Source organism: Crocodylus porosus, unplaced genomic scaffold, assembly GCF_001723895.1.
Source record: "Crocodylus porosus isolate Cpor-Errol unplaced genomic scaffold, CroPor_comp1, whole genome shotgun sequence".
Lineage (NCBI taxonomy): Eukaryota > Metazoa > Chordata > Crocodylia > Crocodylidae > Crocodylus > Crocodylus porosus.
Window position 1 is genome coordinate 50,481,354 of NW_017728943.1, and position 13,205 is coordinate 50,494,558.

Sequence of the window (13,205 nt, forward strand, 5' to 3'; positions counted from 1 at the left end):
GGTTCAAGCACCTACATTGAACACCTTTAAGAGTAAATTGGATGCTTATCTTGCTGGGATCCTATGACCCCAGCTGACTTCCTGCCCTTTGGGTGGGGGCTGGACTCGATGATCTTCTGAGGTCCCTTCCAACCCTAATGTGTATGAAACCTATGAAATCTATATATCATAAGCTTTGGTGATCTCACTTCATCATATATATATGATTTAATAAGATACAAATCTACCCTGCCTTCTGCCTGACTTCAGACTACCATGGGTAATTACTAGGGCTGTGCAAAATTTGTTTTGTTGTGTTTCGATGCTGTTTTGATTCGTTTCAAGACTGAAACAGCGAAATCAAAACTAAACAGATACTGTCCAAAGAGCCTCAAAACAGACCGAGGCAAGTCAAAATGTTTCAAAATTTTTTAAACATTTTGACTTTTGAAGCTGAAGCTGGGCTTGCCTTCTATGCCTTCAATTGCATTCAGTGCCTGCAGGGAAAAAGAAACTAACGTAAGGAGAGGGAGGGGGGGAAAAAGTGCTTGCTTACATTCGTCCATAAAACCTGGACAGATTCCCCACAGTAAAACTGATATCACTGAACAGGGCAGATGCCTCACATGAGGGGTATAATTCAAACCTTAATAATTTCTGCCTTGGGTATTATTCAAACCTTGAGAATCACCCTAGTGGAAGCCTGGTAGTAAGCAAAACCAAAAAGCAGAGTAAAAATTTATCTGTAGCAGAAACGTAGTAAAACTGTACTAATTCCTACAACTATTCTTCAATGACAATATGTACAGAGTACAAACCCATCACTTTGTAGGTACTACAATGTAACTAGTAATATTTTCAAGCTTTTAAATGTAGATATATAATGCAAGAAGTGAAGCTGCTGTTAACTTTCACAGATAGGTGATAAGAAGAAGCAAAAAAGTCATTTGGCTTCAGTCTGCCCCTTATTGTCTCAGGGAGCAGGAGAAGATGGGACAAGCGTGGACTAAGAGAATATGATCTCAGATGTAAGGGGGAAAGTACAATAAAGTTGATTAATATATATTGGACAAGCAGTGAAACAATAATTTATTACAAATATTCAAAATCTGTATAGAATCTAAAATTAGGACCACTCTGCACTTTTCAGAATCTTTGACAGTCTTATTAGAATACTATTTGTTCTTGAAATAATGAACAGAACTATTAAGAACTTAATACATTATTTGCATGTTATGATTCATTATTTAGAAACACAGGTGTAGCTAGCTATTTTAGAGTGCTGGGTAAAGCAGGAGTGTGGGTGTATTTTGCTGAGTCTGGTGAGCAGGGGATAAGAGAGAAGAGTTTTACTTGCCATGGCACAAGCACCCATGTCATGAGTTTTGCCTGTCAGCAGCTAGAGGTGCAGGGACCCAGAACCCAGACTCCCCCTGCACCTAGCTCCTTGAAAGCCGGCAGGCTTCATGGCCTCAGCGGGGGCTAGCAGGCCTGCAGCTTTCAACCTGCAGCACCTTAACACACGCAGTATCACCCATGTCACAAGTTTTGCTTGTCCGCAGCTTGAGGTACAGTTTCCCCCAAACCCCTGAACCTATCTCCTTGAAATCTGGCAGGCTTTGTGGCCGCAGCAGGGGCTAGCATGCCTGCAATTTTGACCGTGCTGTAGCTTAACACATACACAGGACATGAATTTTACTTTCAAGACTTTGGGGTGCAGTTTCCCCGAACCTTCTGCATCCATCTCCTTGAAACTTGGCAGACCTCATGCCTTCAGAAGGTGCTACCATTCCTGCAAGTTTCATCCAAATCAGGTCAGAAATGACAAAGTTATATAAGCTGTTTTGACCTTCCCCATTATAGCCTATGGGAGAACAGCAAAACAGCGGCAAAACAGCGAAACTGTTGTGAAGAAACAGAACGGAGCAGCGGTTTCGAATCAAAGCAAAATTTGAAACAGAAAGGCGTTCTGTTGATGCGTCGAAATGCAAGTCGAAACAGAACACTGCCGTTTCGCAGAGCCCTAGGAATAACTTCTCGTATCATGTTCTGCAATATTCCAATTAGGTCTCAATGACAAGCCCAGATGCAAGCATGGTAGAAGTTTGGATTCAGCTCCAGCTCCAAATGGAAAATTCAATCCCATCTCTTTGTTACACTGATAATATACACTTAGATCATAAATATTCAAGGCACCTGCAAAAAACGTTGGAGGGAAGGTGGGCTGTACTTTTGTTTTCCAATGGAAATGAGGATTCATCATTTACTAAAATAGAAACAATATTGAGGTGCTTAACATATTATAATTTTTTTTAATATATTGTTCTATGTCACAGTAACTGGAAAAACAAATACTATCACCGAACTTTCCTTCCACCCAAAGGACAGGTAGCTTAACATGTTTGTGCCTGGTAGTTCATATTGTTATTAAATCAGTGAAAAGTATAAATTTGCAAGTAGGATCCTTTCTCCCCTGGAGCCTGAGCTCCATATCTCTGTATATGACTTTCTTCCTTTCACTTTATTTTCCAAAGTCGAAATCTATCCCTGCTCTGGGTTCTTCAGTTGCTGAGCCAAAGCACTTTGATGAACTGATATTTCAGCAGAATGAATTTGTGAGACTTTACAAACTGAGACTGAAATTCATCACGGTGCTGAGAGCCAGCACCATAATATCCAATGTATGCACTTAGGGTATGATTGCAGAAAGCACTCAGCATTGGCCTTACTTATCTCTCATTGATGTCAATAGGAGTATCACAGCTGATACCAGTAGGAGCAAAATTAGGTTAGCACTGAGCACTTGTGAAACTCCCAGACTTGCTGTGTAACTTAAGTGTGGTTTCCACTGTATGCCTACCCTTATAACAGAGGGCTCACTTTACCCTAAGTAGTTGTCAGTTTTTTTCCAGCATTTCTTTTTCTCAGTTTTCGTTTCACTCCTGAACCATAGTTAATAACCTCCATTTGTTTTCTCTCTCCTTAGGTTAATATTGAACACTGGTATTAAGTCTTTGCCTGCTGTCCATAAAATACAATCTTTCCAGAAAGTTTTACTGTAAGTTTTTATTGGACACTTTTTAAGCTTCCTTTAACTCTATATGACTATTCTGCTGCTCTAACAAGATCTTTCTCTAGTACTTTATAATTAGCTTTGCCAATGTATCATAGATTGTAATCTTGTGGACATTGATAATGATTTGTCTTAAATTATTTTAGTGTTCTCTGCATTGTCTCTATACAAAATTATATATGAGGTACTTTACAGATAATTTTTTCCTTTAATTTTGTTTTTAACTGCATGACTAGATGGCTTAAGGGGTCTGATAATAGTCTTTTCCTTCTAGGTCACCAATTTAAATTCAAATCAGGCTGGTGGACACAGAAATTTGTTGCCATCTGGTGACAGTTGTTTGGTTTGTGTGCAGTGACTTCCTAATGTCAGCTGTCAGTCCAGCTTTGAGTGGACTGATGACTACCTCACCAAACACTCCCCTCTCTCCTTCCTATACACACACAATACACTTCTCTTTTGGCAGCAAAATATAGAGCTGGAGTAGAGGGTAGTATTTATTATTCCTATAGAAAATTTCACTTACAATAGGAAAAAACTATTTAGTTAAAATTTTCAGTGGAAAGAATTTGTAGTCAAAAATCTTTGTTTTATTTAAAAACAAGTTTCATTAAACATTTTCAACCAGTACTCACAAAAAAAAAGAATCCAAGGAATTCTTGGTTCATTCTTAGAGATGATCAAGAGCAGCAGAATAAGGACACTGGGTTTCAGAGAAGCAGATTTTAACAAACCCAAGGAACTGTTGGCAGGAAAATCTCAGGGAAAAAGGAGTCCAGCGGCATGTCTAAACTAAATGTTTACCACACAGTAGATTAATTAGCTGTGCAGTAAATGTCTCAGTGTCTACACATATGTCTCTATTAGGCTACAGTAAACTAATTTACTCCACAGCAGGCTAGTACTTATAAAAACAAGTACTAGCCTGCTGCAGAGTTAAAAACTTTGCAACAATGCATGTATAGATAATGCCCTGGCTGGCTGTGCCACAGGGGTGCTTCAGTGAGAGGGCTACCTGCTGGCTGCCTTGTGTCCTAGCCAGCACCTCTGCAGCACATTTGAGCTAGGGAAAGTAGCCCCAGACTGGCAGGCTGACCCCCAAGATCCTCGGCCAGCCAGGGCTGCTCCAACCTAGCTCAACATGCTGCACTCCCAGGCACATGTGCAAATACTTATTGCTTTGCATTAATTGCATGTCTAGATGTGCCCCAGGAGAGCTGACTATACTTTAACAAGCCCACTTAAGAGCACAGGAGTAACCTATCTTGAAGCAATGGAAGAATGGAAAGTGAAAAAGAAGACCAGCCTGGCTAGACAGCAGTCTCACCAATGAAATGAAACTCAAAAAAACAAATCTTGTAAAAAGACAAAACTTAGTCATACTACTAGGGAAAAGTGTACAAGTATTGCACAGGCAAGAAGGGAGAAAATTAGGAAGTCTGAGGCACAATTTGAGAAGTAGCTGGCTTGGGACATAAAAGAAATTAAAAAGCGATTCTACAAATATGTCGAAGTAAAAGGAAGACTAGGGAAACCATAGGTCCATTAAGGAATGCAAAAGACAGTCTAGTTACAAATGATGCAGAGAAGGCTGAAATAGTTAACACCTTCTTTGCTTTGGTCTTCACAAATAGCCTAGAGTAGTAGAATAACAGACTAGGAATGTCTTAGAAGGTAGATAATTTCAAGTCAGCATGGCCAGATGGGATGCACCCTGAGGTACTGAAGGAACTGACTGAGGTAACTATGGAGCCATTGGCTATCTTCTTTGAGAACTCCTGGTGCTCAGGTGGAGTCCCAGATGACTAAGAAAGAGCAAAAATGTGCCCATCTTTAAGAAATGGAAGAAGAAGGATCCAGGGACCTACAGACTGATGAGCCTAACCTCTATACCTGAAAAGATCATGGAGTAGGTCCTCAAGAAATCCATTTTGAAACACCTAAGGGAGAACAAGGTGGTCAGGAACAACCAGCATGGATTCAAGAAGAGCAAGTCATGTCTGACCAACCTGATTTTCTTCTATGTTAAGGTGACAGGCTCTGTACATGTGGGAAGAGAAGTAGATATGAGATATGATATGATATGATATGATATGATATATCTTGACTAGATATGTAATTGGTTGGATAATCATACTCAGCGAATAGTCCTCAATGGCTCAATGTCTAGTTTGGAGGAAGTATCAAATGGGGTTCCCCAGGGATCTGTCCTGGAGCCAGTATTGTTTAACATCTTCGTTAATGATTTGGATGATGGCATTGAGTACATGCTTGGCAAATGTCTAGATGACAATAAGTTGGGTGGAATTGCAGCTACTCCAGACTGTAGGGCAAGGATCCAGAATGACCTGAAATGGTCTACAATCAGCCACATGAGATTCAACAAGGACAAATATGATGCTCTGCATTTGTGACAGAATAATTTCATGCACAAATACAGAATGGCTGGCTAGACTTCAGTACTACAGTTACAATAGGCCATAAGCTGAATATAAGCCAATAATGTGCTCTTGTTGAAAAAAATGCCAACAGCATAGTGGACTGCATTAACAGGAGTGTCCCCTGCAAATCATGGGAAGTGATTCTTCCACTATATTCAGCACTGGTGGGCCTCATCTGGAGTTATGTGCCCATTTTTGGGCCCCATACTCCAAGAAGTCTGTGAACAGTTTGTAAAGAGTCCAGTGCAGAGCAACAAAAATGATTAGGGGCCTTGGAGGCAAGACTGATGAGGAAAGGCTGAAAGAACTAGGGTTATTTAGTCAGGAGAAGACGAGACTGAAGGGCTTTTGATAACAGTCTTCTAATGCCTGAAGGGCAATGCACTGGGCCTTAAGCTGCAGCAAGGGAAATTTAGGTTGGAAATTGGAATTTTCTAATTATGAGGGTGGTTAAGAATCATTGGATAGGCTATCTAAAGAAATTGTGGAATCTCCATTCTTGGAAGTTTTCAAGAAGAGGTTAGACAGAGGCTGGGATGGTCCTGCCTTGAGTAGGGGGCTGGGCTAGATGACATTGTGAGGTCCCTTCTAGCCCTACTTTCGTATGAGCCTATCATCCTAAGTTTGAAGTACAGAGGGTTGGGGAAGCTTCCACTGCTTTTGTTTAGATTTAAATTTTGATGAAAAGATTTTAATCTTCAGGACCATTAATCTAATACCTGCCTCTGGCACTTTTACTCAAACATATACACAGTAACATGTCCGTACACACAAATTAAAATACAAAACAGGTAGGACGTTTTGTCTAGTATGGAATTTCTGGAAATGTGCTGTAGTGCTTTGCAAATTTGAACAGCAGATTCAGTACATGTGGAACCATGAGACCTTTTTCCTACATAACTTTGTTATTATCTTCAGACATAGGTATACTGGATTGCTCTAGCTTAGTGAAGCAACATTATTCTCCTGAGGTGAAATTCCTCCCTTTACAGAAGGCCAGTACAAGGTCTATGCAATAATTAAGTCCCAAAATAGAACTTGGTTGAAAACCTGTCTCCATTAAAATCAGTAGCTAAACTTTGAATGATATTCAGGATGGGCCAGGATTTCACTCTGTAAGTGGGAACTTATTGGTGTATTAATATAAATAAAGGCCTTGTGCTGACCTTTTGCACAGAGATATATTTCACTCTATAATAATGCTTCTATATGTCCATATGAAAAACTTCTGTTGATTTCCATGAGGACTATATTTGAGGCACTTCAGTCAGTCAGTCAGTATTGTAGTCATATTTAGCTTTCACAATAAGACAATTTGGGACTCACATTTAATTCCAAGCTTTTCACACAGTTCATTTTATTCGCTACTTTCCACCAGAAGCAGCATGAAAGCAACCATCCTGTCCATCTAAATTATGAGTAATACTGTTTAACTTCATGAAGTAGTACATATTTTGAGCAAGCAACAGAAATATTTATTAACAACTCTTTGTTATGTATCAATCAAAAAGCTACTGTTATGAAAGTAGCTGAAATCATCATTTGTCAATTAAGTAGACTCTCAGAGGACCCAGTTCAGAAAAGTAGTCAAGCACATGCCAGACTATAAGCATCTGAGGAATCCCATTGATGTTAGTGGGAGGGAATTACATGTACTTAAGTACCTTGCTGAATCATGACCAAAAGAGAGCCCTAAAGTTCTGCATTAGTTCGTAAACCAGTCTTGCAACTCCCTGCTGTAGATTTCTTAGATGCTTTTAGTCACCAGGGCCAGATGGGGTGCATCCAAAGGGACTGAAGAAACCAGCTGAGATCATTTCAGAGCCATTGGCTACCCATTGTGAGAACTCATGGAGTCCCAGATGGCTGGAAAAGGGCTAATATAGCACTCAGCATTAAGAAAGTGCATCCAAAGAACTAGAAAACAGTTAGTCTGACCTCTACACCTGGAAAGATCATGGAGCAGGTTCTCAAGGAAACCATTGTAAAGCACCTAGGGGAGAACAAGATGATTAAGAACACCCAGCGTAGATTCACCAACAGCAAGTCATGCTTAACCAAACTGATTTCCTCTATGATGAGGTGGCAAGCTCTGTGAATGTGGGGAAAATGGTGGATATGATATACCTTGACTTTAGCAAAGGTTTGGCATTGTCTCTCACATTCTCATTAACAAGCTAAGGAATTTTAGACAAGATGAAAGTACTGCAAGTTGGATATGTAACTAACAGGATCATCAGACTCAGTAAGTAGTCCTCAATGGCTCCATGTCTACTTGGGAGAAGGTGTCATGTGGGGTTCCCCAGGTGTCCATGGATGATGCCAAGCTGAATGGAATTGAAGGCACTTTGGAGGGCAGGGCTAGGAAACAGAATGACCTCGATAGGCTAGAAAATTGGTCCACAATCAACCAGATGAGATTCAACAAAGACAAGTACAAAGTCCTGCACATGGAATGGAATAACCACATGCACAAATACAGGCTGGGGAGTGACTGCTTTGGTTGCAGTACTGCAGAGAAGAACCTGGGGGTTATAGTAGACCATAAGCTGAATATGAACCAACAGTGTGCTCCTGTTGCAAAAAAGCCAACAACATCCTGGGTTGTATTAACAGAAGTGTCACTTGCAAATCAAGGGAAGTGATTCTTCCACTTTATATGGCACTGATGAGGCCTTACCTGGAGTTCTGTGTCCAGTTTTGGGCCCCACACTTCAAGAAGGATGTGGCCTGTCTGGAAAGGCTCTGTTACAGGACAAAAAAACAAACAAACCAGGAGGGGCTTTGGAGGAAAGATTGATGAGGAAAGGCTGAAAGAAGAAGAGCTATTCAGTCAGAAAAAGAGAAGACTGAGGGGGCAGAATTTCATAACAGTCTTCAAATACCTGAACAGCCATTTCAGAGAGGCTAGAGATGGGCAATGTATGGAAATGACTGCTGCAATTTCATTCATCAGCAGTGCTAGCACCTTGCAAGCAAATTGTCTTAAGAATGTAAAACATTGTCTCTCAGGAAACCTACATGTAAAAGAGCTCCTGAGAGCTAATGCAGATACCCTTTAAAAATTTGGGTTTGCAGCATTGTTTCTCCAGCAAAGGAGGAAAGTATCAAAGGCCCAACAAAACCTTTAATTTTTATTGTGCTTCCTTTTTCAGTGATATTCAAGATAATATAAATATTCATAAAATTGAAAGGAATTCCTTCATGGGATTGAGTTCTGAAAGTGTCATTATGTAAGTAAGAAAGTACTTTTTTTCATTACACCTTTGGGATGGGGGCAAGATAACTTTGTTTCCAGTGTTTGAGCCCTATTTTGTGCAATTAATTTAAGGTTGTTGACTTTGACTTTTCGTTCCTGTAATTAAAATCAGCATGTGGCTTTTTATTTCCATGGAGAATTAACTTTTTAAAAAGAAAAATCCAACTGTGAGAGAGACATCTTGTTGCTCTTAAATATTTTTTGCAACATTTGCAGCTCCTTTAGAATATATCTCTAATGAATTGGCAATCCCTGACACAAATACCTTACAAAGTAGGTGGTAGAATATAACAGGTGGATTCAGCCAATAGCTGGGAGGAAGCAGTGGTAGGAGGCAACAATGAGAGCTATGAACTTTGCATGTAGGTTGGAACTGCCCCCAAGAAGTTATCCTTGGAGATATAGATGCAGGTCAAACAGTGTCACAGAGGGATGAGCCTCTCTTCAGTGCTGACTGTAAAATGAAACCAGCTGAGAACCTGATGGATGCTATATCCCATTTTATTTATACTAGTATCTCACTCATCACTCCTTCCGTGACACAGCCGGTTTCCAGTTATCTTTTCCATTTTTTTCAGCTTCCTTTTTTATTGTTTTCCTATCACCGGCCTCTTTTCCAATCTCTCCTAAGTGGTAATTAAACCCAGGATCTAGGTGCAACCCCCATTAATTTTAAGCAAATTTCCAAAGGGGCATAGTTCGTAAAAAATACATGCTTCTTTTCTCCTTTCATTACTTTAGCATTCAGTAATTTTTCTTCCAGTTCCTCTCCATTCCTGTTCCATATTTGGAAACCACAGCATAAAGCAGATTTAGTAATTACTGATACCAAGGTTAAACGCATCCCATCTACAACAAATGTTCCATGCGATGCAAATTGCACTCTGAGGAATGGCATGACTCAGACATACTTACAGTCAGATGCATCATTCAAAAATGTTCATTAATCAGGCAAAATGCAGGGAAATACTGTGAAAATGTGGTTTGCTTGTGCATAATGTTAATGCATTGTTATAGGCCAGTTTGCCAGATAGTTTCATGCTGTGGAGTTAAATGACTTTTCATTTGACTTGAACAATCATGTTTTTTAATGAACTACCTGGGTTCTCTGATCCCTTTCTTAGGCGTATTGCATTATCTCACTCACTGACCTGGGTCTTTATTTCAACTAGGCCCATGGCTGGATTGGAAAGTTTACCATTATGGCATGTGGTTTGCCTCAAAGACAGGAACCAGGGACCATGCTATATGGGACAGATGCTACTGCCATTGATTTCAGTGGGGACAAGCTCAAACCCTGAATATTTGAAGATACTTTAATAGCAAGAGTAACCTGCAATTATCCCTTCATTTTTCCCCATGATTTATACAGCCTTTCATCATGAAAGTCTGACAAAGATATATAGAACTTCTTCAAGAGTAAAATAAAGTCAGGGATTTCCCCACTGCCACACAAATTAAATATCCAGGTACAAACAAGAACCTCATGATTTAACCTCAAGTTAAACCTTCTTTTGTTAATGGAAGAAAAATATAAGTATTTTTTGTCAGGGGATTGCAAGGCCTAGTCATGATGGTCTGACAGTAGTAGATATCACTATATGATCCCTACAGAGCAATCTGCTATCGGCATCATATAGGGCGATGTAGTTAGCTGTTGTCTGAAGTCAAGTAGAAGGTAAAGTAGATTTGTACCTTATCAACTAACCAAAGTAGATGTATATAAAGTAAATGTGTATATATGTATATGTTTGTATGCAGGTACACACACACACGTTTATACACACTTGGTTAGGCTAAAAGGTGCAAATCTACCCTGCTTTCTATCAGCATCTTGTTCTGTTAGCATCACATTCAGTGATACCATGCAGTGACTAAATACTGTGACTGAAAAAAAAGTGCAGAAACAAATGAACATGAATGATGAAACATAGTAAATACTTCAGGTGGTATAAGTAAAGGCATGTCTTTCGTCTGTGTGTCTGTTCACTCATTTATAATAGTGCCTGTGAGTGGAGGGAATGGTGACTGTTTTCCTGATCTGATCTGACACACATTACAGACATTGAGCCATGCTCATGTGCTTTTCATGGTCAAAATGGTAATCTTTCCAGCCATGCCCATAATTGATTTTCATGTTGACCTTAGCATGCCATTTTAGACCTCAGAGAAGTGGGTCACTTACATGTTCAGCTTTCACTATGGATTATAAGTAAAATGTATAGGTCTCCTGACATAATTCATTTTTATGCCGTCAATCAGGCCTGTCATACTGTACTGGAGTAGGTGAGAGTTTTAGAGTAACAATAAAAGGAGATGAAGAACTACATAGTATAAATAATAACTACAACTGACCAAAATTTAAAATTTTAGGACCATGGAGGGAGGAGAGGGAAGGGTATTAAATATTAATTAGCTAATGCACTACAGTAAAAATTCAGCAGGAAACACCACAAGCTTAAACTCACAAAATTACTACCTGCTGCTTCGCTTAAAAGGGAGAACTTGGGACCATAGGGAGACAAGGAGCAAATAGGGGACTAATCTGTGAAGGCAGAAGGTGCCTAAAGATTTCAGCAGCTAACCTGGCATGTTCCCCACCATTTCTACCCTATACCCTCTTCTGGCCTGCTTTGCAGCCACTCTGCCAGAGACCTTATCTCTCAGAAGAGAGGAGGCACAGACAAGCTGAATTTTGCAATACTACCATGTTTACTTGAATCCAAGATGACTTCACATTTAAGATGACCTGAAATAATTAGTTTTTATACATGGAAAATGATACAGCTATATAATAATTTTCCATGTATAAAATTTAATTAGTAGAAGGTTGTCTTAATTTTGCCTCCTCCTACTGCCCTCACTACTGTGGCAGGGAAAGCAGTGGTAGGGGTTGTGGGGAGCAGACCTCTGCCCTTTGCTTTTCTGCTTCTTGCTCCCCTGCCCCTTGTCTACCTCCCCCAGCTGCCGCCTACCCCTCTGTGCCTGTACCTGCCTCTTGCCCTATCTGCCTGTACCTGCCCCCCCATTCCCTGCCTCCCCCACCCTGTTTCCCCCCCTGAAGTCTGCCTCCTCATCCCTTGCACCCTATGTCTTTTCCTGTCCCCTCCCACTCCCTGCCCACCCCCTGCCCTCAACTTCTGCTGCAGCTCTGCTCCTCTGGGGCAGTCAGCAGCAGCAGAGCCCCAGCCTGGCCCCTGCTTCCAACAACCCCAGCTCCCTCCTGCAGTTGGGAAGTAGGGAGACAGTGGGTGGAGGCAGTCACAGGTACAGGGAAAGGTGTGGGGGGCAGGCTGTATGTTCCCCCCTGAGTTTCCCCTCTCACTCCTGCCTGACTACTTGCCTCCTCCCCCAGCCAAGGGCATGTGGTAGCTTAGCTTCAGCTTCAGCCCAGGGCCCAATGCCTAAGCCAGAGCTAAACCATCACCTGCCCCAGACAGGTATTCAAATGCAAAGTCCCCTTTTCCATTCCCTAGGTGTTTCTGCATCTCAAAAGTTGTTCACTTCCACCTTTCAGGATTGAATCAGTGGGGACTTTCACAATGTCTGGAAGCAATTGAGTGTATTCAAGGAACTCTTTTACCACTTGGTGTCACTGATGACACATAGGTGGTGCATGCGGGTGCACATGCACCCCCTGAACATGGTGGTGCACCCCCTATAAAAAGGCGCCACCTTGGCACCTGCAAGGGGTTGCCACTCGCCACCCCCTTCCAGCTGCGGGCATTCCTGTTCCATTTTTCTCTAGTGATAATTAGTACATGCTCTCACTCTGGTGTGAATCTGGAGTGGCCCCATTCACTTTGCTGCCGTTAGCCATGTTTTACACCAGCAGAACCTGGCCCATCACCTTTAAGACAAGTTCTCCGATTTTGGGGTCAGATAAGAGTATAACTGCAGTGCTTATGTCCACACTCACCAAACCCCATTCCCTAGCGGTTGACATCTTATAATAGTTTTCTGGGATTCCCAAAGATAACCGTTTATGTATCTGACAAAATAGACTGTCTCCTATGAACGTTTATGCCTTCCTGAACATGTGCAAGTTGGTCTTTAAGGCACCACTCTGCCCTGCCTTTATTTATATATGTTACTCATTTGAAAACATCCAGTCTTTTTGCTGTTGAGTCAGAATTTAGGATGCAAATGCAAGAGTGTATGGGCTTGCTTAATCATTTTTTTTAATTGTTTCTGTTGCAGATGGTTAAATAAAAACGGAATTCGGGAAGTCCAGAGCCATGCATTCAATGGAACCTACTTAGATGAACTGTAACTTCTTCTTGTTGCCATTCCATAAAACAATTAATAGGTGTTATTAACTGTTGCAGGCTTATTGAGCTCAGAGTGTCTTTATCAACATTGTTGTTATGTTTTACAGAAATCTTAGTGATAATCAAAATCTGGAGAAATTACCAAATGAGGTTTTTCAAGGAGCCATTGGGCCAGTTGTTTT

General features: G+C 40.9%; 1 protein-coding gene across 1 annotated transcript in view; it reads left to right on the top strand.

Moving 5' to 3' along the window:
- The window catches only part of FSHR (follicle stimulating hormone receptor), a 188,118-nt gene that overhangs the window by 135,490 nt on the left and 39,423 nt on the right, over window positions 1-13,205 (top strand). The window contains exons 5-8 of the mRNA XM_019549338.1: window positions 2,966-3,037; window positions 8,649-8,726; window positions 12,953-13,021; window positions 13,131-13,205. Of these exons, the coding sequence (XP_019404883.1) occupies window positions 2,966-3,037; window positions 8,649-8,726; window positions 12,953-13,021; window positions 13,131-13,205 (294 nt within the window). The remainder of the gene's footprint in view (window positions 1-2,965; window positions 3,038-8,648; window positions 8,727-12,952; window positions 13,022-13,130) is intronic.